Source organism: Prunus mume, linkage group LG7 (genome assembly GCF_029339155.1).
Source record: "Prunus mume cultivar Tortuosa linkage group LG7, ASM2933915v1, whole genome shotgun sequence".
Taxonomy (NCBI): Eukaryota; Viridiplantae; Streptophyta; class Magnoliopsida; order Rosales; family Rosaceae; genus Prunus; species Prunus mume.
In genome coordinates, this window is record NC_142704.1 from 10,741,164 (window position 1) to 10,766,915 (window position 25,752).

The 25,752-nt window shown below is 37.4% G+C and overlaps 3 protein-coding genes across 3 annotated transcripts; 1 reads left to right on the top strand and 2 right to left on the bottom strand.

The window, feature by feature from the left end:
• Window position 1: 1 nt before the first annotated feature.
• On the top strand, window positions 2–2,170 carry LOC103338904 (calmodulin). Its single transcript, XM_008242175.2, has 4 exons — window positions 2–201; window positions 1,013–1,170; window positions 1,675–1,755; window positions 1,859–2,170. Exons 1-4 carry the CDS (start codon window positions 126–128, stop codon window positions 1,991–1,993), a joined length of 450 nt encoding a protein of 149 aa, XP_008240397.1. The 5' UTR covers window positions 2–125; the 3' UTR covers window positions 1,994–2,170.
• A 2,222-nt stretch (window positions 2,171–4,392) lies between these two features.
• On the bottom strand, window positions 4,393–5,344 carry LOC103338903 (zinc-finger homeodomain protein 11-like). The gene has a single exon (XM_008242174.3). The coding sequence runs from the start codon at window positions 5,193–5,195 to the stop codon at window positions 4,578–4,580; it is 618 nt and encodes a 205-aa protein (XP_008240396.2). The 5' UTR covers window positions 5,196–5,344; the 3' UTR covers window positions 4,393–4,577.
• Window positions 5,345–10,107: 4,763 nt separating this feature from the next.
• Window positions 10,108–13,120, bottom strand: LOC103338902 (protein indeterminate-domain 14-like). The gene is made up of 3 exons (XM_008242172.2): window positions 12,622–13,120; window positions 12,112–12,511; window positions 10,108–11,397 (listed from the first exon to the last, which is right to left on the bottom strand). Exons 1-3 carry the CDS (start codon window positions 12,725–12,727, stop codon window positions 10,377–10,379), a joined length of 1,527 nt encoding a protein of 508 aa, XP_008240394.1. The 5' UTR covers window positions 12,728–13,120; the 3' UTR covers window positions 10,108–10,376.
• Between the last annotated feature and the right edge of the window lie 12,632 nt (window positions 13,121–25,752).

The window sequence follows — 25,752 nt, forward strand, 5'->3', positions numbered from 1 at the left end:
TCTAAAGAGACTTGAATCTCAATGGTTGTACTTATTAGTATAGACAAAGGGCCATAAGTTTGATTGATTTCATCGGTCAACTAAATCCAAATTCCACATTTCGCCAAAATCAGAACAGAGACCAAATGGCTGAGCAGCTAACCGAGGAGCAGATCGCCGAGTTCAAGGAAGCTTTTTGCCTCTTTGACAAAGATGGCGATGGTATTTCTACCCGTTCTTATATTTCCCTGTCTAGATTTCTCGGGTTTATTTACTTTTGTTGGTTATGAATTATGATTTTGATACTGTCTTCTTCCTCTAGCAAAATCAAGTAAAGGATTGCTCTTCGTGACCATTATTTAGTTCTTCTTGCTTCTTTGTTTCCTTTAACGTTGATTTTTTAGGTTCATTAGGTCCCTAAAACATTTGAAGAATATTTACTGACCTGAAGAATAGGATATATACATATTTTTATCGGGAGATTAGGAGAGAAAATTTTAAATCAATATTCACTTGACTTGGTGTTGGATTTCATTGCATATGCGATACCCATATGCATAAGAAATGCTCTATACAACTAAATTCCAAGGGATACGAAAAGAAAATAAACAGTAGCTAGATTAGAAGTTCATGAATCAAGTTTTTGAATTACACAATCTCTGGACCCAAAATTCTTTTGTGGTTTTCTGTTTTACATTGTAGAATATTCTTTATGGACTTTGCCCTCTTGGCTTGTAAAACCCACGAGTGATTTCTAACCTCTTCTACTACTAGGCTATCTCTTCTACATTCGTAGCATAAAACTGGGGTTGGTAATGCATAGGTTTAAGTTGTCAGCGTACAACATAGCCTTTTCATCCATTGAGCCACATGTCCTTGAGATGAGTTCTGGAAATGTTGATGTCTCTGTGTGATTAACATATTATGGATTCTGTCTTGTTCACTCTGCTGCTACTTCTGATTTGTCAGGCAGAACACCACATAAGTTTTGCACAAAGAGACTTACTTATAATTCATGTTTGTTTGCACATAGGTTGCATCACTACCAAAGAGTTGGGGACTGTGATGAGATCTCTGGGACAAAATCCCACTGAGGCTGAATTGCAGGACATGATCAACGAAGTTGATGCTGACCAGAATGGCACAATTGATTTCTCTGAGTTTCTGAATTTGATGGCAAGGAAGATGAAGGTATCTACATTATAGTGTCATATTGCTTTTAACCCCCTAGAATTCTCAGGCTGGTAATCTATTGTGCTTCGTGCTTGGTTCAACTCAACTTTGGTGAATCACATGAAAATGGGGTTCTTGTGGACGCTGATAAATCTTTCATTTAAATGTAATTGCTCTGTTTTAGTTTGATCTTTACAGAAAACTAACTACAATGTTTGCTAGTGTCACTTATAATTATAACTAATGCATTGCCATGGTAGCAACACTAAGATTTTTCAATCTTTGGGCAATCGTCGGGGTAATATCTCTCGAGTCTTGACTGTGCAGTTTGTAATAATAGGTATTGATAATTATAGAATTGAAGACACAGTATCGATATGTTTCCGTTGAACCTTTCCTTCCTTTGTTTATTGGGGCCTCTGCAAATTTTGTTGTACTTTTCTGCCCGTGGTCTGGATATGTGATTGGAATAGTTTAGATATGTATTTACACGCAAAGTTTGTTGAACTAAAACTTCCACAGGATACTGATTCTGAGGAGGAACTCAGAGAAGCTTTCAAGGTCTTTGATAAGGACCAGAATGGCTTTATTTCTGCTGCTGAGGTAAAGATTTTAATTAGCTATTTTTTGGATGATCTATTTAAGATTGGGCATAGTGGAAACTTATACCGAAAACCATCCTTTTTGCATATTTGAAACCATGCAGCTTCGACATGTAATGGCAAATCTTGGGGAGAAACTGACAGATGAAGAAGTGGATGAAATGATTCGTGAAGCAGATGAAGATGGCGATGGGCAGGTGAACTATGAGGAGTTTGTGAGAATGATGCTTAACAAGTGAATGTAGCTTTTGGATTCTAAACAGGGTAGGGGTATTAGTTAAACATGTGCGGTTTATTATAGAATTAGTAATTTGGACCATTGTTTACAAGGTAGAATTCTCTTTTATGTTGGGCAGAATTTAGCTTTGCTGCTGAATTATAAAATGTTGTGCTTATCTATTTGGATTTCTCTTTTATTTCGGGAATTTCTTAATATTTCTTTCTTATTCCCTCTCTGAATTCCTAGTATAATAAGCAGAAGTTTGCTGCTGTGCTGACACATTGCGTCAAAAGTTTGCTGTTCTGGGCTAAAACAATTATATGAATAAGAGATCAAAGAAGGCCCAACGAAAGGCCGAGTGAGAAAAGGTTACTCGGCCAAAATCTGCAAAGCTTCAGATAAATGGCGTGTAAAATGCCCACGCATAACAGAACATAAGGCCTAAAACATATAATTTTCAGCTTGGGCCGTCTTCTTCCTAGTGTTAGTGTAGGCCTAGAAATAATATGCAAACGCAGCAAACACCACTTCATATTTTACTCACTTTTCTATGGCCCTTAAGTGATGTCCTATCTCTTAATTGTTGAATCAAATTGGTTAGCCTGATTCAACGGTTAAGAAATAGGACTTCACCTAAGGGTCATATATAAGGCCTTTTGAGGGTAACGAAACTTGTCTCCTGAGCCAGAGGCCCATTCTAGAATTGAACCGAGGGAGAAAGAGATGTCATCGAGGGCGAACCATCCGTGCCTCTGTCTCGAGGGAGAAAGAGATGTCATGTATGCATTCCAAATCTGGAGACATCGATGTTGCTGCTAGAGTTGTGTTCGACTACATGCAACAAAGGAATGCTGTTTCTTGGATTTCACTAATGACAGGTTACGGAATGCACGGTTATCAGAGACGAAGTCAGAGAATGATAGTTCATATACTTTGCTTTCAAACAAATATGCCAATGCCAGGCGCGCGTTGGAAAGATGTGGCTAGAATCAGATCGCTAATGAAACATATATACGGGCATCAAGAAGAGGCTCGGTTGCAGTTGGGTGCAAGGAAAGAAAGGAAATGCAGCCTTCTTTGTGGGTGATAAGACTCATCCAGAGTCTCAAGAAATTTATGAGACCCTTGCTGACTTGTTTAAACTGATCAAAGACATTTTCGCACTTCACATGATGAAGAGAAAGGAGACCTTTTAGAGCGTATGGTGAGAAGTTGGCTCTGGCCTATGCAATCCTAACTACTCCACCAGGTGCACCAACAACTTACGTATCTCTGGAGATTGCCACAGTGCGATTACCTACATATATCCAAGATTGTTGAGCACGAAATCATATTGAGAGACTCAAGTCGCTTTCATCATTTGAAGAACGGATCCCGCTCCTGCCGAGGCTATTGGTGACAAACAAGTTAATTATGCGCTAGTTGTGAGATGTATATAAGGTTTTATGGGATGGTGAAGAACACAAGTGCTACATTTATAGAAGCAACGGAAAACTGAAGTCTTGATCATCTCAAAGCTGCTTTTTTCTCTCTCTCTTTTTTGTGACTATACGGATAGGATATAGGTAGATGAAGAAAGTAAATCATAGATAATTGCGTATGATCCAATGCTTCTCCTCAAGCAATAGCAATAGATTGAAGGAATTAATTAAGCATAATCACTCCTTTTTATGGACTACGAAGAATGCAATTCGTCACTAGCGGACAGAGAATATTGAAAGGGTGGAGAGACAAGCCATGCCAGCAAGGATGAATTTGATTTGGACTAGACATAGCATGTCTTCACGATTGGTAACAACTATGGCGAGGGAGAGATGAGAGAGGTAAGGTATGTTTGTCGGCAAAACATTTTCTTGTGTCTCCACTCTCCGCGTACATACAAAACAAAAAAATGGAAATGATTATGCTGCCGGTGCCAACTAACTATTACACTAAAAGGGATTCTCTCTCATGTCATGCATCAAAGTTAAATAACAAAAAAATTGAACCGATATTCTGATTTGAGATGTCGCGTGGTTATTTGTATTTTCTTTGTGATTCTGATAACAGATTTTTGAAAAGGGGTATGAATCATGAAAGAATTGAAGAGATGTTTAATTTGATAGGACAAGATATTCATGTAACTTTTTCTAAAGCCTTGAAGCTAGCTAAAAGGGGGAGAGGCGGGCCACGCAGAACCAGAATATATATATATATATATCTCTCTCTCTCTGTGTAGGGAAGGAGGTCTTGTCAGTTTTCATTAAAATTAAAATTAAAAATAACTCATCATCAGTATTTCCACCGAATAATTTGGAAATGATTAACCAAATGGAAACTATCTCATCAGTAATTACTATAGATCTGTGAGATGATTAATTTCAACTCGATATAGAAGAACCAATTAACATGCAGCATATATGCAGAACTACAAAGAAAAAAAGGAAGGCAATGATTAATTATATATAGCTTAATTAGTTTATGAGGACAAGCAAAAAATGAAGACCATAGAAAATAGTTAATTAATTAGTCTATCTGATATAATGAGTAGTAGTAGACCCATAGAAAAGGCCTGGGCATAGCGAAGAGAAACAGAGAGAGAGACAGAGAGAAAGCTAGTAGTACTACTGAGTAGTGAGAGAAGAGGCATTGCCAGTAGATGCAGAAGTAGAAGATGAGGAAAGGTTCTTGTGGTTATGCATCCACACTTTGAATACCTGTCTGCTTACCCCTATACTCCTGCAGAACCTCTCAATCTCATCTTCTAGATCCTTCCTCTGCAGCTTCCACCCCAGCTTCTCTGCAAACGCTAGCATCTTCTCCTTCTGCTCCGCCGTGAACTTTGTCCTGAACCGCTTCTTCCCGCTCATCCTGTCTCCACTGTCCGGGGACCCACCACCGCCAGCATTGTAATCCATGAGTTGATCTTGTGTTGCTATAGTGTTGTCGCCCGGATCTCGGCCTCGGCTACTGCTGCTCATGATCACACGATTATGATGATGATGACCTGTTGATCTGCCGCTGCCTCCTGCAGCTTGTGATGACGTGGCTGCATAGGTGACTCTGCGGTGGAAGTTGCGGTGGCATCCGCAGGCGGCGCATTGTAGGCCGCCTGGGGATGCGTCGTCGAGTGTGAACTCTCCGCAGCCGTCTGTGGCGTAGCTGCCAAGGCTCGCTGCATGGTTCCTCAAGCACTCTCTGTATACTTCATTTGTGTCCTGATCATGATGATCTCCTTCCATCTCCCTCTTTTCTTTTTTTCTCTCTCTTTTTCTCTCTCTAATTTCTCTCTCTGTCTTTGAGATTACAATTGCAGTGTATAAAAATGGGCAGAGAGGTTTTCAAAGTGGTACTGTTTGGTTCGATTATTTACACTAGTGCCCATGTTAGCTAGCCGTAATTGTGACAAACTATACTTTTGTACCTTTCTATATATGGATATCTATCTAAATGAAAAAATGAACCAGGTGAGGTGACCCATGATCTTTATGTATGGGGGACTTTGCGGTGGCATTTGGACACAACTCAACCACGTGTATATATACGTATATTACTGAAAGAGTAGCCGTATTAAGGATGAGAAAATGAGACATGCGATGGCATATTCGTAAATCTAGGAAAAGCAAGGGTGATAAAAAGGATATTGGTTTCATGAACGCAAAAAGCTTAATAAAATAAAAGGCAAGTCAAGGTCGTCTAAAAAAACTTACCTATAACAGGAGTTTTGCTATTCTTGATCAATAACACAATAAGATGTAAAAAAACTATTCTATATATCATTACGTTATTGGTTAAGAATAACAAAAAGTATTACACCTGTTGCGTGACACAAGAGTTTCTCGCCAAAGTCTTCGAACAACTCATGAGTAGGGAGGAGGAGGTATGGGCGAGGGATGGATATTCACTCATGGTTGTATCTTGTAGTTTGGAGGAAGATGAATGGGTAAAAGTGTCCTAGTAGCACAACAATATTACAAAATAATTACAATAGCAATGGGGTGAATGCTTCAGAGGAGAGAGGAGAGAGGAGGCTTTAGGCCGTAGCGGGCCCTGTCGTGAAGCAGGAGTGGCATGGGTTTAATCCAATAATTCACGTTGGGAAAGTAAAGTAGGCTTATAACAAAAGACTAGTATTTTGTAGTTTAGCATTAATTGGTAAAGGAAATCTATGTCACTTCCCATGTACGACAACATTGCAATCAGTGGCTATATACTTTTGTTTTCTTCCTCCATCTAATTATTATGTTATATTAACACATCAAAATTACATGCATAAATAAATATTCAATTCACTCACTGCAGGGCATCCTGTCCTCCAACAGTAATTAGTACACCCACAAGCAAATGATCACACAGAAGCTAGGCCATGCCCTTCTGTTAATTCTCTAGTCCATATGCAGCCAAGCAAACCATGCCTAAACCCATCAATTCTTGCTGTCACACAAGGAATAATCTGTCAGGCACTAGAACATAATATATGGGCCGTATCGATAGCTATACACGCGTTAGAATTGAAGCATCCAATTCAAAACTAATAGACAATAAATAAAGATGCGCAAAATTTTTTAAATTTTTTGGCCCATACTTTAAGATATGGTAGAGGATTTAATAACCCTTGTGATCATATAGAGCATTGACTTTCACGGGTAAGATATGTATATAAATTATAATGGTGTGACTAAAGCCGAGGCTCGGGTCGTGACTCGTAAGCAGCTGGATATAGCAAATAGGAAAGTGGAATGGTGTGAGTGAGTTGAGCATATATAATGCAACATAAAGATTATTCATGATGTGTGATGTATGATGTGAAGTTGGGTGGCAACGGTTTCCTGTTCACGGTTCACTCTTGTTGATCAGTATTAGACAGACTCTTCGTTTGTATTGTGTGGGGTAGGGAAATAACCATTATAATAATTGTCTTTCGCTTATGGCTTTTGGCTTTTGGCTCTCAGGCTTTTTTGCTTTTTGGCTTTTGCTGGTAGCACCGCCTTGTTTCCTTTAATCCACACCACTCACTCAGTGTGAAGTCACTGTTGCAGCACTGTACAAGCTGGCATATATGGCTACACCACTGCCTGGCGCTAGCTTAAGGCTGCAATTCCTGCCATGCATGATGCCTAATGGCCATCGTTTGACTCCATATTTACCTTAATAACCTATAGACATACTAAATGAGAATGAGTGCCATCAGAATCAGAGAGAAGTTGGACAAGAGAACATTTCTGGCTTTCATCCTCGACGGTCCTCCTCAACTCGCACATAATGTGGTAATAAAAAAAGGTTACAAGTTCATGAACCCGACAAACATTTAATTAATTAATTGACCTGATTAAAAATGAACAATCATTGAAGTAGTTGTGTGATCATTGATCAGTGGAGCTCTAAGGTATTTAAACATGTGCTTTAGACATTTTAACTAGATTAATATATATATCTAAACTGTTTTGGTTTGGTGAAACATTATTTTAAAATGCTAGCTACATCTCTTTCTTCTTCTTTTCTGGGCATGACTTGACGTTGAAGTATTACTTAAAGCATTAATAAACCAACCAACTTACGCAGGAAGCAGCAGAGCTTGTAAATTGTAATAATATTAATTAAAGAGAACAATCTGCAATTGGTGAATGTTACATTGCACTTGACCTGTATATGAGATATGCATGTAATCTGTCCACAAAGATTAAACTGGTTTTTATCATCACCCATTCCTAGCTAATTTCTGCTTAATTAATTATGATGCAAGCGAGGCATACATGCACGATATGGAGAGTAGATGCAGATAACTTGAGCAAGAATCACGGATACATACTTACAAGTTACATTCACCATTAATTACCCCTTGATTACCCCTTGAACTTGGGACATTAGGACTTTTCAACTTGGATGCTGGATGCTGGATGCTTGCTTGAGGTTCAGCGATGGCCTTCTTTTCCACAGAAGGCAGTGCAGTAGGCAATACTGTAGCTATTCTGGGCTTATTTTGAAATTGGGCTTTCATAAATCATCAACTATTTAGGGGCTTTTAGTAAAGAAAAGAAGCCCCAAACAAATAACAACTGTTGCTTGCTTGCTAGCTACCATCCAAATAACAACTGGGGTATTAAGAAAAGGATTTTTAATATTTAAAGAAGAAAAATAATTGATAATGCTTCAACATTAATGAATGATGTGAATCAGAAAAGAAAACAAAAAATAGTGGGAATAATGGCACTGGGCGAGCAGCACAAAGTGGGAGCAAAGAGAAACTGCACCTTTTAGTTTTGGGTTTTTAGGTCTAATGGTATTTGAATTTTGACCCGATTTGTATTTTGGTTCCTTAATTTTCAAAATCGTTCTCGTGGTCCTTTTAACTTCACTTTCATTAGGACAAATGGTTATGACGTCAAATTTTTTTTAAAATTTTTTCTATTAAATGCAAGGGTAAAATGATATTTTTGTATTATTTTAAATTTATGCATCCATTTTCTTCCTCTTCTCTCTCCGCATCCATCCCTCCTCCATTCATGTTTCTCAGTTCGTAAAAATTATGCAACTCCGTTACTTTTTCTCTCTTCAGTCACTCCTTCATCACCTATTGATTTCTCCTTCTTCTTTTTCCCTAATATATTTAAATTAAAGATGAAAAAGTGATAATGGAATGGCTCAATATGGAGAGAGAGAGAGAGAGAGAGAGTGACGCGGGAAAGTTTTCTTCCCCAAAACGCACTCCTCAATAGAAACCGAACCCAATACAGTCTCTCTCAGACACACTATTTCTAAATTTTCCAAAATTCCCCAATACATAATAAAATTTGCAGAAAAAAAAAGAAACAGATTCCTCATATCTGGATGAGAGAGAGTGACGCCGGAGAAAGTTTCTCCCCCACACTATACATTGTTCCTCCCCAGAACCCAAGCCCCAAATTTTTCTCAAACTCCACCATTTCCAAAAGCATAGAGATAGTGTATGGGTGATGATGAGTGATTGAAGAGGAAAAGAGGAATATGGGGTGTGTGGGTGATGATGGAGGGAGTTTTTTCCTAGGAGTGAAGAAATTTTCAATTTTGATCCTCAATAGTACACCATGAGCCAGGCACACTCAAATTTAACAGAAAAAGTTAACAAAACTTACGGCATGATAATTTGTCATAACGAAACTAAAGTTGAAGGACCATATGAACGATTTTGAAAATTGAATGACCAAAATGCGAATCGGGTCAAAGTTCATGACCCATTAGACATAAAAACCCTTTAGTTTTAGTAGAGTTTTGGTTTGAGAATGAGTGATGATGGGTTTGGGCTTTGCAGTGCATATGTTTGTGTTTCGGTTTCGGCCATATACCCCCCCTGTAACAAAACAGATCACAACACACAAGGCAAAGGAATGCAGAAGCTGCAGTTTGTTTATTTTCCTAGCCAAAGTAAAGTTTATTTCAACTCCAAAAGGTTTGAATGGTCTCTGCATATTTGGAAAGATGCTGATAGCTTCCTCTGCACGCACTGCTATTATATGGCTCTGATTCTTATGCATGCGATGCGAGCCACAGAGAGAGAGAGAGAGAATAGTACTGATCGATGAAGGGTGCGAGTGTGGCAGTGTTTATAATTATGAATGGAGTTTGTTTGTGTCTGTGTGTTTGGAGACGTTGAGAGCGACTACTGAATCTGTCATTAACCCCCCGGCCTTACAACAGTTGGAACTGAAAATCATGGTGCTCCCTTTTTCATTCGCATTTATATCTCACATACACCAGAATACCAGTCATCAGAAACAAATTTAAGGACTATCTGATCCGAACTCATCTCTCTCTCTCTCTCTCTCTCTCTCTCTCTCTCTCTCTCTCTCTCCTTTGCGCATATATATGAAAAGAAAAGATTTTAGGTTTTAAATTTGGGTCAGTACGTATTATATATTCTTTAATGCTGGCCCCGGCAACAACTGGAGAGTCACCTCCATTATGATCTTCTTCAAATAGTCCAAACAGAAAACGCTAAGCTACTTCTAAAGTTACTCAGGGATCCAAGACAAAACCACAGGCCACCATCTCTTTCAATTAATGATCAATATACGTACATATATATAGTTACAAGCCATGGAGTGATGATAATGTTGAGAAAGTTAACCTGATCCATTAACATTTATTAACCTAATCAAGGTAAATGAATGATCAGTATTCAGTAACAAAACCATGCATTATATAAATATATATATATGATCGATAGTGATCTACATTTACCAAATTAATAAATGAACAAATAACATCACACGAATTGCACGATCCATACAACACTCGTCTACTCATGATGGGCCTGATTCTATTATCCCAATAACCAGCTTGTTATATGATAGATAATATGATCGATCAAAAGAAAAGAAGAAAAAGGTTTACATAAAGATCTGAGGATGGGAAATAGCTAGCACTGGCAGGAAACCTACTAGGGGTTAATTAGCAGGTTTTGCATGATGAGGTCGAATATTATTATTGTCTAATGGATCACCTTCTGATGTTATAGCCGATGACATGTAACTGAGTACCAGAGAATGATTGATTGCCTCGTGAGTAGGGGTTGGGGTTGCCCTTGATCTTGTTGTTGGATGATCAGCTTGAATGAATTGTTGCTTGCAAGCATGGCAAGTGATTTGGAGAATGGTGGAGTTCACTTTCTTGATGGCTTGCTCCTTCAAAGCCTGAGCTTTGTCTAACTCAGCTTGTGCTTGTTGCCTTATTCTCTTGGCATTTGCAAACTCCTTCTCGGCCAGTTCAATCTGATGCTCCGCTTGCCGCCTGGCCTCTTCAGCATAAGCCTTTTCTGCCATGGCAAGCCTTAACTGCTCTCGTGCTTCTTCTTTCAGCCTTGACGATGCTGCCGATATGGATATCCCAGCTGAAGGTTTTGGTTTCTGATCGTCATCATGCTCATGATGATTGGTAGTGGTGCTGCTGCTTTCCCTTTCCCTCATCTCCTTGTCCCTCGGAGAGTAATTTCTATTTGTGATCATAAAGTTCGAGTGTTCAACGTTTTTATTCTGATGAAGTTCACCGCCACCAAAATCACATGACCCAATTGAGAGTTGCAGCTGGGTGGAATGGTTTTCTTCTCTCTTAGAGGAAACCGATGAGACTTCGTTGATGGGAATATTATTGGATGTTGTTGCGAGCTGAAGATCCAAATTGTAGAGTGCCTTGTTGGATACTAATGTAGGTTGAAGATGATCAGGATGAGCAGGAGGACTAGTACTAGTTAAGATTAATTTGGTGTACTCGGTTGGGTTCGGATGTGGTAGCACCAAATTAGATGGAGGAGGCCAATTGGGAGGAGCCCTGCTGAAATTGTTGTCACTGCAGGATGGGCTGGGACTTGAAGCTGTTCTTGACAAGCATGCGGCCGGCTGCAGTGCTTGTGATTCTGACCGCACACGATCCATATTGCAGGCATCTTGGTGTTCTATGAAACTCTCAACCCTACGAAAGTAAAAACAAATTTAAACAAACTATTCATTAATTAAATTTGTAATTCTAATAAAGATATTATAGTTAATATATATAATTAGCAGCTTTAAACATATATATACAGTTATATGGGGATGATAGAGAGCTAAGGAAGAGATATGAGGATATTTATATGTTAATTAAAATTTAAGAATAAAAACATGTTAATTAATCACACCTTGAAAGCTACTCGATATTATTATCATGCACCCACGGAAATATTTGACAATGGCATTTACATATAATAATACTTGGGGGTCAGCAGTAGCCGTTTTACGTCTTGGGATGCCAAAAAAACAAGAAAAAAACAAAAAAAACGAAGCAAAACATCTCTCCACACAGCATACAATAGATGATGTTCATCTTCGGGAAATGTGTTGAAACGAAAGCAGTAGTTAACAACTTGATCAAGGTTCCGTCAAGTTCCGTCAGTCAAAGAGGACCAAAAACCTTTTTTGTGTTTCTTTACTTTTTCAAAGTCAAACCCAATTAACAAAAAGAGCTTTGGAAGGCAAGGTGATCAATTCAATTTGAATAGATATGATGATGCGTTTTTGAATTTGCCATATGAAATTAATCATGATATATCTCATCTCATATATATGTATAAATAATAAATAAATAAAAACCTTGATATGTTTATAATTATATATTAATTGGAAGACGATCGAAGAAATGAATAAAAACCTTGAGAAAACACGGCCGCAATCGCAAGAATGGCCTCTGGTGCCGCAAGTTTTGAGATGGGCTTTGTAATCGGATTGAACTGCGTAACCTTTGGAGCACTTGTCGCAAACCCATTGCTTGTGATTGCTGTGCTTTCTTCTGAAGTGCTTCTTGATGCCAACAAGATCACCGAGGGCGTGGCAGGGGTCATGGTGCAGGCAGCTTGGCTCTGGGCACACGAACACCCTCTTCTTTACGACCGGAGTCTCTCGCTTCAACAGCTTCCAAGGAACCTTGTGCCGTCTCCGGTGCATCTGCAGGTTCTGGTCTCTCTGAAATCCTTGGTTGCAGATCTCACAAACGTAACGATCCGATTCCAGTAAGGTTTTCGGTGAAAGAGACACCACCTCCGCATCTGGATCTATTTTGATTATATAATATATTAATACAGTTATGTATCACACCGCCTAATTAAGCATAAAATTACACCAAGGAGAACAAAAGAACTCAAACATGAATATATATAAGTACCTGGAGTTCCTGCAGGTCTTCTTTTCCTTTTATTGGTATTGCCATTTTCTAAGCAAGAAAAGGGCTCAGAAGAAGGAACTGAGGAAGAAGAGTTATTGGGTAACATAGCGCTTGGTGAATTATCAACTCTGATCTCCTCTGTAGTAAATCACTCGCTTCTCTATAATATAAGATGCAAAGCGATCTCTCTCTCTCTAATTGAAGTTTAATATAATTGAAAGTAATAGGGTGATATTGGGGAAGAGGTGGGGGAGAGAGAAGATGGAGCTACAAAGGCCACAAGGGACATGGGGAGGGAGGAGGGAAAAAAAAAAAGCTAATCTTTCTTTCTTTCGGTTACCTCATGCTATCTATCAGCTTTCTTTTATTTATCTTTTCAACTCTCTCAGCTTTTGGAAACAACCAGCTTTCTCTTCTTCTCTTTCTTTCTTTCTTTCTTTCTTCCAACGCTCATCTTCATCAGCTATTCTTGTGTAGCGTCTGTCCTTAATAAACACCTTCTAAAGGAAGGAGAGAGAAAAAGAGAGAGAGAGAGAGAGAGAGAGAGAGAGAGAGAGAGAGATTAGAGATCCAATCACAAAGCTCGAAAGTCGATCCCACAAGCAGCAATGGGCTCCATAAGGAAAAACATCCCCACAAAGAAACAAAACACACTCATAATTCATTCACAGTAAAAATTTCATCTGCTATTTGCAATTTGCATGCATTAATACAGACCAAGCTCCAAATATACACGTAAGCCTCGCCTCTCCTCTCCTCCACTCCATTTTTGATTTTTGATTTTTGATTTTTGATTTTTGTATCTCCATCCATATATTATAAATACGTACACATACTCTGATTTATTGACCGGAGTACCCCTTTCTCCTCAATGTGCAGATAGTCTGATTTATTAATTTTGGAAGCAGCTTTTATAAAGGTGCTGCTCAGGATGTGATGTCACGCTCAGGGGCATACTAGTCAATGAAATCATAATTCTCTGTGCAAGATGCTGTTACTTTTTGGTGAACTGAGTGCATCACCAAATAGTGAGTTCAAATTGGCAGCATTGGCTTTTCTTTTCTGGATCAATCTGGGTTTTTTTTTCACCGAGAAACATGCTACAAGTAAGTATATATATACTAACTGATAAAAACAATGAGTTAACGCCTCACCGAATTATAATTTATATCTACGGACTACGGTTGATGAGTGGAAGGTTAAAGAGTTTGAAAAATAGATCATAACTGATAAAAACAGTAATCATTTGGATTTGACTGGTTTTGATCATATGATTCCCAAAAGCGGTAATTATAGTTAAAAGTATTTTCATTTTCAGATGATGTTCACACAATTAATTATGAAAACGATTGATTTATGGACAGTGTTGATGTAAAGACACACAATGATCTATTGCCCTCAATGCCTTGAAAGATTGCAACTTGTCCTTTAATGCAAATTTTTTTTTGTTTGTCCTTTAATTCAATCAATTTATTTTTATAATTAATTATAAGAATCAATCACAAATGAAACTAAGCTTGTTCCTCATCATATCTTAGGTTTATAAATGCCACCAAAATTAATTATAATATTATACGGATATATGGCGTATTGAAACCACTGTACGTATGTACTTATGCAATATTATATTATACTATGAGAAACCTTGTTCGTGTTGTAATTGGAAAGATACATGAGCATATCATACCGCATCATTATGGACGTTAGATACCCAAAAAAAAAAAAAACAAAACATGGATTAAGGAATATTAATCAATAAATTTGTACGGCTAGAAAGAGATTATATATATAATTTATTGACAAAAGATCTAATTAAGAAAGTGAAACTTAGACAGCAGAAATATGGCTCTCCTGTTTGGTGGTTGCCTGCCGGGCCCAAAAAAAAATAATTTGGGACCCATCTCAATACTCAACTCAACCATAATATTCATCACCTCAACTCCTGATGAACCTCACCCCCCTTATCTTCTATTTATGGATTAATTATATCGGAAGCTAACAAGTCCTAATTATAGAAAAGTAGAAAATAACCAGACAAATGACCCATGTAACCATGTTTATAAATTATATATATATATATATATATGTATGTGTGTGTGTGTCCGATAAAGTGGAAAAGACGAGAGAGACGAGTCTTGTTTGATAGGCTTCATACAATAATTATATAGTTTGATTTGTTATAAATTGATTAGTATATACAGTAACGAATAATTTAATGCATAAGGAAAGTATGATTAGATTCGGGATCGAGAACACAATGGGCAAGATGATTGCCAAGGACATTCTCTTGTGAGGCTGCATGTGTTAAGAATCTAAATCCCATCATCCCCCCATTCCTTCTACACCATAAACAATTAACAAAGTTAATTTTCCATTTTATATATATGTATATATAGGACAGGAGCAGCTTTGTTTTTCTTGTTCATTATTATTACTCTCTCTCTCTCTCTCTCTCTCTCTCTCTCTCTCTCTCTCTCTCTCTCAGGGATGAATTGAGAATGGGTTGAGGTGGGGTCGAAACCAAGTGGCTGCAGACTCATATTCTTTCAGGTTGGCCCAGTTCCATGAAAAAAATGCTTCACAAGCCTACCAGTAATTAATTTATACAATTATATAAGACAAAAAAGAAATGAAACATGGAAACGAATAAACCCTCTATCAAATAAAGTAATAAACCATGCATGAATACTTTGCATTAAACTTATATGCAGTGATGGATTTATAATTTTCTCTTTTTTTTTTTTTTATAGGACTGGAAAAACCATACCTGCCCAAGTCTCTTTTTAGACATTTCATCCAACACATTCGTATATGCAATAGGTTGGTCACTTATGAAAAGCTAGTGATTGATTTGGGTCGAAGATCATTTAAATAAAAATGTTTAATGAAGGCTTAGGCAACCTTAAGTTAACATATGGGCATGCATGCATGTTTAAAATGAGGCAAAGTTTGAGGATTTAAATACTTATGTGATGTAGAATATATGGTGGAAGCAATCAAAAAGGAGTTGGAGAGACACGTGCACAAGGGTAAATCAGGCAAACTATATATTTGGGCTATGAGCTCAGAACTGAGCCCAGACCTGTTGATTCGAAAAAAACGGCGTCACGAATAAAACTCACCTCTTTGCCAAGATATATGGACTTTTTCAGGCATTCGAAATAATTTAGCAGCCCAAAGTCCAGTTTTTATGTTTTTACATTTTTGGGAAACTTTGTTATTTTTTCTATTTTAATTCCTTGTTTATTCATAGGGTTTCTATCGGTATTTAAACAAATTTGTCCGTGACTCAAAAAACCTTAAGGTTTCCTCATATCTTCCTGGTGGATTCCAAAATTACATGTTCTAGGCTAAAACTGTAGCCATTCTTTGTCACGCTGCATCATTATGAGGGGTCTATATATATGACTATTGTATGTATAATTCAAATCAAATGTAAGATAGATCAGATCATCATCAGATATACATACGGATGCGGTGGTGAGGGTATGAATGAATGAATGTTTGGGTGAATAATGGTATCTCTGTCGTCTAATAATTTCATGATGGGTGGGCGGAGGAAATGGGGTCCCCTATCACACTGTTTCCCGATGCCCTTGTCCCTTTTGTATTTGTTTGTATTATAAGCTCCTCTCCTTTGCTGCTGACCAAGCTGACAATATACCCGACCAATATTATAACATAGATCTTTCCTTTCATTTATAGGCTTCGCAGAATTTTGGTATATATGATAAAAATATTTTAAATTGATATATAAAATCTATTATATCTGACTGCTTGTTTTCTTCTTTGTTCTATCTGTTTATAATTTTATTATTATTTCCTCTTAGTTATGAGTTAAACATGTATTTTTTAAGTCGAAAACAGGTAATTAAGCTCATTAAGTTTGGTTAAGCAACATTCAGGTACATGGCACAAGGTTATGTAGATATGCTGATTCCACAAGCATTACTGAAATGCTGGTATTTGCAATTCCCTTTCCAGCTAGCTACTCTCTCTCTCTCTCTCTCTCTCCCTCCCCCCGCATCAGATGTTTTGTGTACAGGCAGGGCATCTTTAATATTCTTTGCATATATACATATATATTTATAGTTCTGGAAAGGGGTGAATAGATAAGCATGCATCAAAACTAGCTATATTGCTTAATTGTCCCAGATGCAATTTTCTGAATAGCCAATGCAGTGTGCAAAGTAAAAGTAAAAGACAGTTGTACCTGCTGCATATATAGAAGATAAGAATGTGAGAGAGAGAGAGAGAGAGAGATGGAGAGATGACACATTATTTTACTTTAAGGTTTCAGAACAGATCATGTTCATCCTTTGATACTTAAACTAAACAAGCAGATCAAACATGGATTTCATCTGCACGTGCAAGTGCACCGTGAAATACCGACACCAATTAAAAAGCTCTGTATATATAATTATGTATATATAAGATGTAGAAATAAACCAGCAGAGCGAGCAACCCCCTGCAGCTTTTTCGCACCTTCTTTGAAGAAACTTATTGATTGTAAAAAGCTGAAAGCAAAAAGATATGGTTGATCCTTCGTATATGTAAATTCATCATTGTATCACGTTACTCAGAATGCATATATATATATATATATATATATATCTAATGCATACGGTTTCTTTTTCTTCTTCTTCTTTTTTTTTTTTTTTTGGTTCGGAAGAAGCATATGCATATATGTAATGTAATATGTTACAACGTAAATAAAGGGCAGGCTCTCCTCCCCTGCCTCTGGTCTCAAGTCTCAGGGGAGCTTGTTTAATTATAAGTGTATGCATAAATTCTCGATGTAATCTTACATAATTTGTAAGAATTCACTGTCAATTGCCATATAGATGGGACTGTACTATTGCAGAGTTTTGTTACTTACTGCATGTATATACATGTCATATATTATATACATGACTGATGATGACAGACTAGCAAGCAAGCAGAAGGGATGAGAATCAATATTTGTGCACTACAAGAGGAGGAGCGCATATGCATGATGTTACTGGTGGACTGGGATTGTCCCATCTCTAAACATAAGGACAAAACCCTTAGATGCCTTACACGTGTACCAGCAGCCGTCAAACTCAAATATATATATATATATATATATATATACACACACACATACGATCAATTGATGAGGGGCGCAGGGGGCCATATATCCCTCAATTTCAATATGTAGCTAGCTAGCTTAGATGTATATATCCTGTATTTTCACACCAATACAGAGAGACAGAGAGAGAGACAGAGAATCAAGAGACTGATTGGAGTCTAGCTGTCAGCATCATATACATATATATATATATATATATATACATACAGAGAAGAGAGAGAGAGAGAGAGAGAGAGAGAGAGAGAGAGAGAGAGAGAGAGAGAGGATAGACATGGACATTTGGAGTTGGGCCGAGGATTCTGTTGGTCGGCTGATAATGAAGCAGGCAGTGACTCGGTGACGCAGAGCCCTCCAAGACTCGCAACTGCTGATCAAGTAAGTTTGCCTTGGAGTGGAGCTAGCTAAAGCTAAGCCACCTTGCACTTTGCACTTTGAAGGAAGGAAGGGTCCCCTTCCCCTTTAACTTCAAGGGCCAATTTTAAATAATTTCCTGTTACTTTCCTCTCCCTTGTCATCTCTTCTTAGCAGCACTCATTCTCAAACCCTACTTCCTTGGCTTCTTCTTATTCCTTTCAGAAGTTTCCCTTGTCATTTTCGTCCTTATTTATATTCTTCACGATATCATAATATTGTACACACCCGCCTCAATACAGTAGCTGCATATTTTTCTAATTTATTCAAGTTAACAGTGTCATGTTGAAGATAAGTGTTTGAACACGTGTCGAAAAATTATACGAGAAACACAAAGAAACATATGGAAAATGAGGACAACAATCCCGTCCCTTGTTATGTTGGAATTAGTGACTGGAAAAAATGATCATAAGAAACATGGTCTAATAATTTATACAGTGAGCAAATTAATAATAATAAAAAATATAACGAAAGAAATGAAAAGATTGGGCATACTTAAATAAATAATTGTACTAGCTAGTGTCTTAATTATTTAAAGGGCCACGTAGCAATAATTAATTTTGATATATGTGTGTGGTAAAAAAGGCATTGGAAGCATGCATGTCCCGATTGAAGGCATATCTCTCGATCATGTTGTCATATTGATGGTATCCTCTCCTGCCTTCCTCTTTCTTTTGTTCCCTTCTTACTCGTAATAATTTATTAATACATAGGTATATGGACAAACATATAAAGAGATATCAAGAATTAATTCAAGGCTACAAACAAAGCAAGATATATACATGTCAATTTCGTTGGTCAATACATACAGCTTTAATTTGCACGAGACAAACACATGTTGTTCAATCATCATTGTATCAAGAGATCAACAAGGGAGGTGTGGGATGTTGGCCATTGCCATTTACTTCTTGTCTATATTTTCAAGGCAAATCCCCTTCTCAAAGATATCAAAAGTCTTTACAATTTCTTTTTAAGAATTTAAATAATAATTTTGTTTTTGTTTTTTGGTTTTTGGTTTTTGGTTTTTGTTTTTGTCTAGATAATTAATTAAATTGTCACAAGATGGATGTTGATAATGCTCTCCCTCCCTAGCAGACACAAAAGAATGGTGGGTTGGGGGTAAAGGGGGCTTTGCAGTTTGCAATATTAAAAAAGCTAAAGACTGGTTTCAGGACCCATAATGGACATGAACCAAACAAGAAAGAGACAGATATCAATAGATTTCCAGTGAATTCTTTCCAAAGGTTTGTCACTTGCTCACAAAAAAGCGATCGAGTCTTTTTTCCTTTTTCCCAACATATAAGTTAGTTTTGGTAAGCTAGGTTGAAGCTTCCTTCCCAACTCAACTTCACCCCCTTTCCTTCTCTCTCTCTCTCTCTTTAGAACATGATTCCTTCTTTCTTTTATTCTTGCCAAAGAGGAAAAATAAAAATTAATTAACGTGGGTTGAAGAAGTAAACGGACGTACAATAATGAATAATAATCTAGCAGCTAGTAGGACATGGGAGCGTGGGTTGTTGTTTCTCTCTTTTTCTTTCTTCTAGTTTCCTTTTTCTCTTCTTTTCATCCCCCTTTTCTCTTTGTTATATCTTTTTGGTTGTGATGATGTGTACCCTTTTATAGGAAGATGACCTTTTGGTCTCCATGTGCCTCTCCTCTCTCGTCTCCCCTCTCCCTCTCCCCTCTCCATCACCTTCAACAAGGCTTCGAGGCTTTCAAACCATGGTAGTGCTAGTGCTAGTGCTAGTGCTAGTGCTATTGGATCCTCTCACACGAAAGACAAATATCCAAAAAGTAGGCGGATCTACTCACCCAGGAGTGAACCAAAGTATCACAAAATCGAGGCAAAACCATGTGACACGTGTACCCGCACCCTGTCACTTGGTGTATGTGTCATCATCTGGCAGGAAAAATAATAGAATTTGGATGCTCTCGTGGGTGGGTTGTGTAGGAAAGCAAAGCAAAGCAAAGATAAAGTGATCTCACCCCCCCCAACCCAATAGAAGTTGTAAAATGTAAGTGGTAACCTAACCTGTCACATACACACGCTAGGAAAAAGGAAAGAGAGAGAATAAAGATAACAATTAACAAAGGTGGTATGGTATTTACAACCAAAAAGCTTCCATACATGAGTGTGACATATGCTTTGCAGGGAAGGATCTAAAGGCCATGGATTTCCATATATGATGTATGTTTCTCTCTCATTTCCATTTGAAGTTATCAGATATATATAAAATAATCATCAAAAGTTGGCCCAACAAACCCTAATCATCAATTTTTTTTCTTCTTTTTTTTCCAAGTAGGGTGTAGGGAGGGACCCGTTCATTTGGCATCTTTTTAATCCATACATTACATACATACCCCCTTATAATTTCTCTTACAAACAAAGTTGATAATAATATATAGGGTCGATTGGCAAAAAAAAAAAAGTTGATAATAATATATCGATAACTGAAGAAACAAGGCATGTGAGTGGGGAAGACTTGATCTTTAAAATCCAAAAAGAGAAGTCTGCCTGTGCAAGTCCAAAAGTCAAAGCATCAAATCCAAAAGATAAAAGCCCGCTTCTTTATGAAAAAGGAACCAACGACAAGATCCATTATGATTATATATGCATACATTACATTGTAGGTGTAGCCTTCATTTCACGTAATCAGTAAAATTGAGTTCATGGTCCTATCCTATATCTATCTCCTATCCTATGTCACAATCACACCTTCAATTTCGTATTCTCATTTCACAATCACAGCTTCAGGTTTTGCCGCAGAAATATTGTGGGCTACCTAAGCCCAAACAACTGGCTTGCTTCCAAATGGCCCATGGACTTGATCTTTTTTTATTATTTATTTCACGGAAACGCTATAAATAGTTGTGTGTATGTGTGTGAGAAATCTCCCTCCCCTTCAGTTTAAACTATTGCACCACATGCTTGAATTTGAATTCGCAAAATAACAACATAAGGCTATAGTAGCAGAGTGATTTACAAAGAAAGAAGACTAAATAGATGTTGCTTTTCCCCCTTTGTTACATAAGTGAAGGAAGCAGATAGATTCATATTTATTGGGACGGATATATAATTTATAAATGAAGTGGAAATTAAACAAATAACAAAGATAATGAACCCCGAAAATGAATGGACAACATGATCTTTTTATTCAACTTCCGGCTTCCTGTAGGTAGTTAGGACGTATATATATATTTGATTAAAGAAAGATTAATCTTAATTAACCGAAGAAACCTCTATTTGAAGTTCGATTGATGGAGGAAAGCACTGAAATCACAGCCATGCAAATGGCTCCCACCAACAAAACTCCGGTAGCAATATTTGCCCTGTTAAAGAAAGCATTATCCTTGGATTGTTCTTCATCCAAACTTACAGGATCCTCGCCTAGTGCTAAAAGCAGTAGAAATAAATCATTGAGGACTCTTTTGAACTCAAAACCCACACCAAAACCAGCACCCACGCCCGAAGCTAGAACCAAGCTAACCAACTGGATGCACACACATTTCCATGTCATCATGTCATCAAGCAAAAATTAATCTTATAATAATAATAATTTAAGTAACTAATTACTCAATAACACTTGTGATTAGCTAGGTTTCTAATTATTAGAGTGATTTTCCGAACCTTGTCTGCATAGAAATCAAACTCAGGCATGCATTCGTTGCGTATCAACCTCTTTTGGGCGCAGGCATAGTATATATCAAAAGGTAACTGTATTAACGTGTAAGCTGCTCCAATTGCTGCTGTAGCAAGCACGAACCTGCCCATTTTTAATCATGCAAACACATAACATTAATTATATATTATTTAACAATATCCATCGTCAGGAAAATTTAATTAAGAAGAAAAAAAAGAGATCGACGAATACGGTGCTGAAAATGATATGTACCTGTATGTATGGATATCCTGAAAATGCTGTTGGGTGCTGATGAGTCAATTTTATATTATATATTTAATTCCATTCTTAGTATATTTTGGCAGGATTTTGATACTTTGAATTATATTTTCAATATAGGTCTTTCAACTTCCTCTGAAGAAAAACATAATCAAATGGACGAATTTTGGAGTAATTCCAGTTGGAGGACGTATGTGAGTCACTTAGCTTGATCGTATCAAAATATCATACTTTTCCACCAAGCGATGATTTCCTAGAGAATAAATGAATATTGACGTTTAGGGCTTGTATTGCATTTTTGGAGCCCAAGATGACCTCATATGGGTTCGTGGCCTTCTGGAGAAGTGTTCAGAATATTTTTATCTTTAAAACGAGCTATCTTGGGCCAGATTTGGAGGAGATTTGAGACCAAAACTTGGCTGGGCATATTCTCCTAATCCAATTTGGACTTTATTTCTCAGTCTTATTTTATTTTAACTTAGTTTCCTTGTGGGGATTGGGTAGCTAGGTTTTAGGAGGTATTTAAGCTCTTTTTCACAGAAACTTTTGAGGACTCCCTTTTGACTTCTTTTTGGATTTTGGGAGCAATCGCTAGGGTTTTGGATTTTTGCGACTTTCAGGTGTTTTCATTGTTATTCTTCTTAATGATATTTTCTTGGATTTCAATTATGAGTATTCGTAACTAAAATCTCTTTTGCTAGGGTGAAGCCTTGAGCCTTAGCATGAATATGTGATTTTTATTTAATTGCTTATGTTTGAGTGCATGCATGCTTTGAATTGTTAATCACTGTTTTAAACTATCTAATTGTCTTAATGCCTGATCACCATTAGGATCTTTAGAAAAGTAATTAGATGCAATTTTGGTCGGAAGGTTCCCTGAAATTGATGCTAGCTTTTTGTGATTAATAATTGTAATTTCACGTAAGATGAACACCACGTCTTAAGGGTTGCATGATTTTTCAAAGGATTTTCACAAAACTTAATGAGTCTTTCATGTTCAGATTTGATCCGAACGTCCGGATGAGTTGCATGTTACATATAAGTTCTACGTTGGAGGTTCTAAGTAGAATACAAATTAGGAAAACCTAACCTTCAAAGTGGCATGTGCAAATCATAAGTAATTGGTAAAAATTCGTAGGATTGTTAGGTGATGGTGAAACCCTAGTGCTTTTATAAATTGATATTCAAAACTTCTTCCTTCAATCGTATTTGTTTTTGTTTAATATTTGTTTTTAGAATCAACCAACTTCATATTCATCTTTCTCTACTTTTAATTTTAGTTAGTTAATTAGAAATTGTTTTCACATAAATTGCTAAATAGTCCTTGAGGAGAACGACTTTGCATGAGCATCTATACTACAATAGCCTTGTATTCTTGCAAGTATTTTACATGATTTTAACCCTGTTTGCACAGGTCCATCTTGAAGCGTGAAGTGGTCGGTAACCAGCACGACAACTGAAGCAACTAAGGCTAAAAGAGTGACGACCCTCAACACAAGAATTGAGGCAGGAATTGCTTTAGAAGCCATTGATGATACTAGTTATCAATATTAACTAGTGTCTATTGCATCACACTTGTAAGTTGTACGCACGTAGCGTGTAATTAATTGTGATACGTACTTAAACGCGGCTAGCCCTAGTCTTTCAATTTATAAAGAAACAAACAGCGTCTCTGTCTCTGACTCTGTCCCTGTCTCCGTCTCTCTCTCTCTCTCTCTCTCTCTCTCTCGTGAATATCGTAGTTTGTCTGGTTTGTATTTGTTATGGTGCAAAGTGACGGCCTTTGACCAACCAATGGCCGGATGTTCAAACAAAGGGCATATAATTTGGTTGCATAAAAAAATGTGCAAGAAATGCGACAAACGGCCGAGCTGATATAGTTAGGCTAGCTCTTCCTTGTTTTTAACTTGACTGCATATCAAGACAATAATATGGTTGTCTTTTGATGATACAAACTACAACGTTTATACAACATCTCTAAATGTATCCCCCGAACTTTGTCTCAATATACAAAACAATAAAAAAGATGTTGCAAATAACACCTAGGAGATGGGATTTACATAGAGGTATCCAGTTTAATGAATGGGACCTGCCTAAATCTTTGCGAAGTGATATCTTATATATATATATATATATATATATATATATATATATATATGCCTCTTTGTTTTTGGGAGCTAACTGTTATGTTTATAGTATACAAAATAGAACTTTGATATTATGTTTGGTGAGACGGAGTAGAGAGGAGCTTTAGATCCAGTTGAATTTTGTTTGAGGTTTTGGGCAATATGAATAGGATAATTTGTGTTCTTGTTATTGTTGGAACTCTGCAGAGAGAGACTACTATAATGCTTAAGCAACTCATGACCTACGCACAATAAAAGTCAAATAAACAATAATTATATGTACGATATAGAGCCTTATTTCGAGAAATTTTTGTATCTTCGAAGTGGCTCTACTCGATTTTAAAAGAAAAGAAGGATCCCACTATATATAAAAAGCCTGGCTATAATATTTATTAAAAATAAATAAAATAAAACCAAAACCCCAGTAAAGCCGTGCGGCTATACTATTTCTCAAAAAATAAAATAAAAATCTAGTCTAGCCGCACGGCTATACTAAATTAATAAAAACGTGTATAGCCGGACGGCTATACTACTTGTTAAAACAAATTCAAAAACCGGGTATAGCCGAAAGGCTATACTATATATATATAAACACCCGCCCAGCACATAGCTCCACATGCCAAACTAGTAAAGCCAGGTGGCTATACGTTTTTTTAAAACCAGAAAAAAGGAGTATAGCCGTACAATCAAACCGAGCATAGCCGTTCGGCTGTACAGTTCTTTTTAAAAAAAACTTAATAAAACCGAGTTGTATAGCCGAACGGCTATACGTTTTTTTAAAACTAGAGTATAGCCGTACGGCTCGACTATTTTTAACAAAAATTAGGATCAAACCGAGCATAGCCGTTCGGCTGTACAGTTCTTTTTTAAAAAAACTTAATAAAACCGAGTTGTATAGCCGGACGGCTTTAATAGTATAGCCGTGCGGCTATAATTGGTTTTTTTTAAAAAAAAATACTCTGCGAATCGGACTCGTACTCATCACTACGAACGTCTATGGCACAGAGCAAGGCCATTCCTAGTTTTGAGCAGTGTTCGAGATATCGGCCTAGGCGGCCTGGGAGGATCTAGGCGCGCCTAGCGAGCCCGGGCAGATCTAGGCGGCTGGCGGGCGCCAGGCGGTTGTGTCCTTTTTTCCAAATGAAGATGACGAAGCTTGCTGGTGCGAAGGAGCAAAGGTGACATGTATATAGTGTGTGAGAAGGAGGAAATGTGACATAAAATAAGGAAAGGCATAAGAAATGATGGGTTTGTTTCGTGTGGAGTGAAAGGAAGAGATAGAAAACTGTGTTTCTGTTGTTGAGAGAGTGAGAATTGGGAGGCAAATGAAGAGGGAACGAGAGATTTATAAATCCTGGTGGTCTTGGTTGGGGTAAAGAATAGGAAAGGATAAATTAGTCGTCAACACGCATGCAGGGAGAGGTCGGTTAGTGGAGGGAGGCAGAGACAGAGAAACGAACACGAAGCTTGCACTCGCAGTCCAATCTTCAAAATTTAAATACTCGGTCTTGAGCCTCTCTCTCAACTCAAGCTTCGATTTTTTTTTTTTTTGGTTTCGGCTGCTGCGTTGATTCGTTTTTTT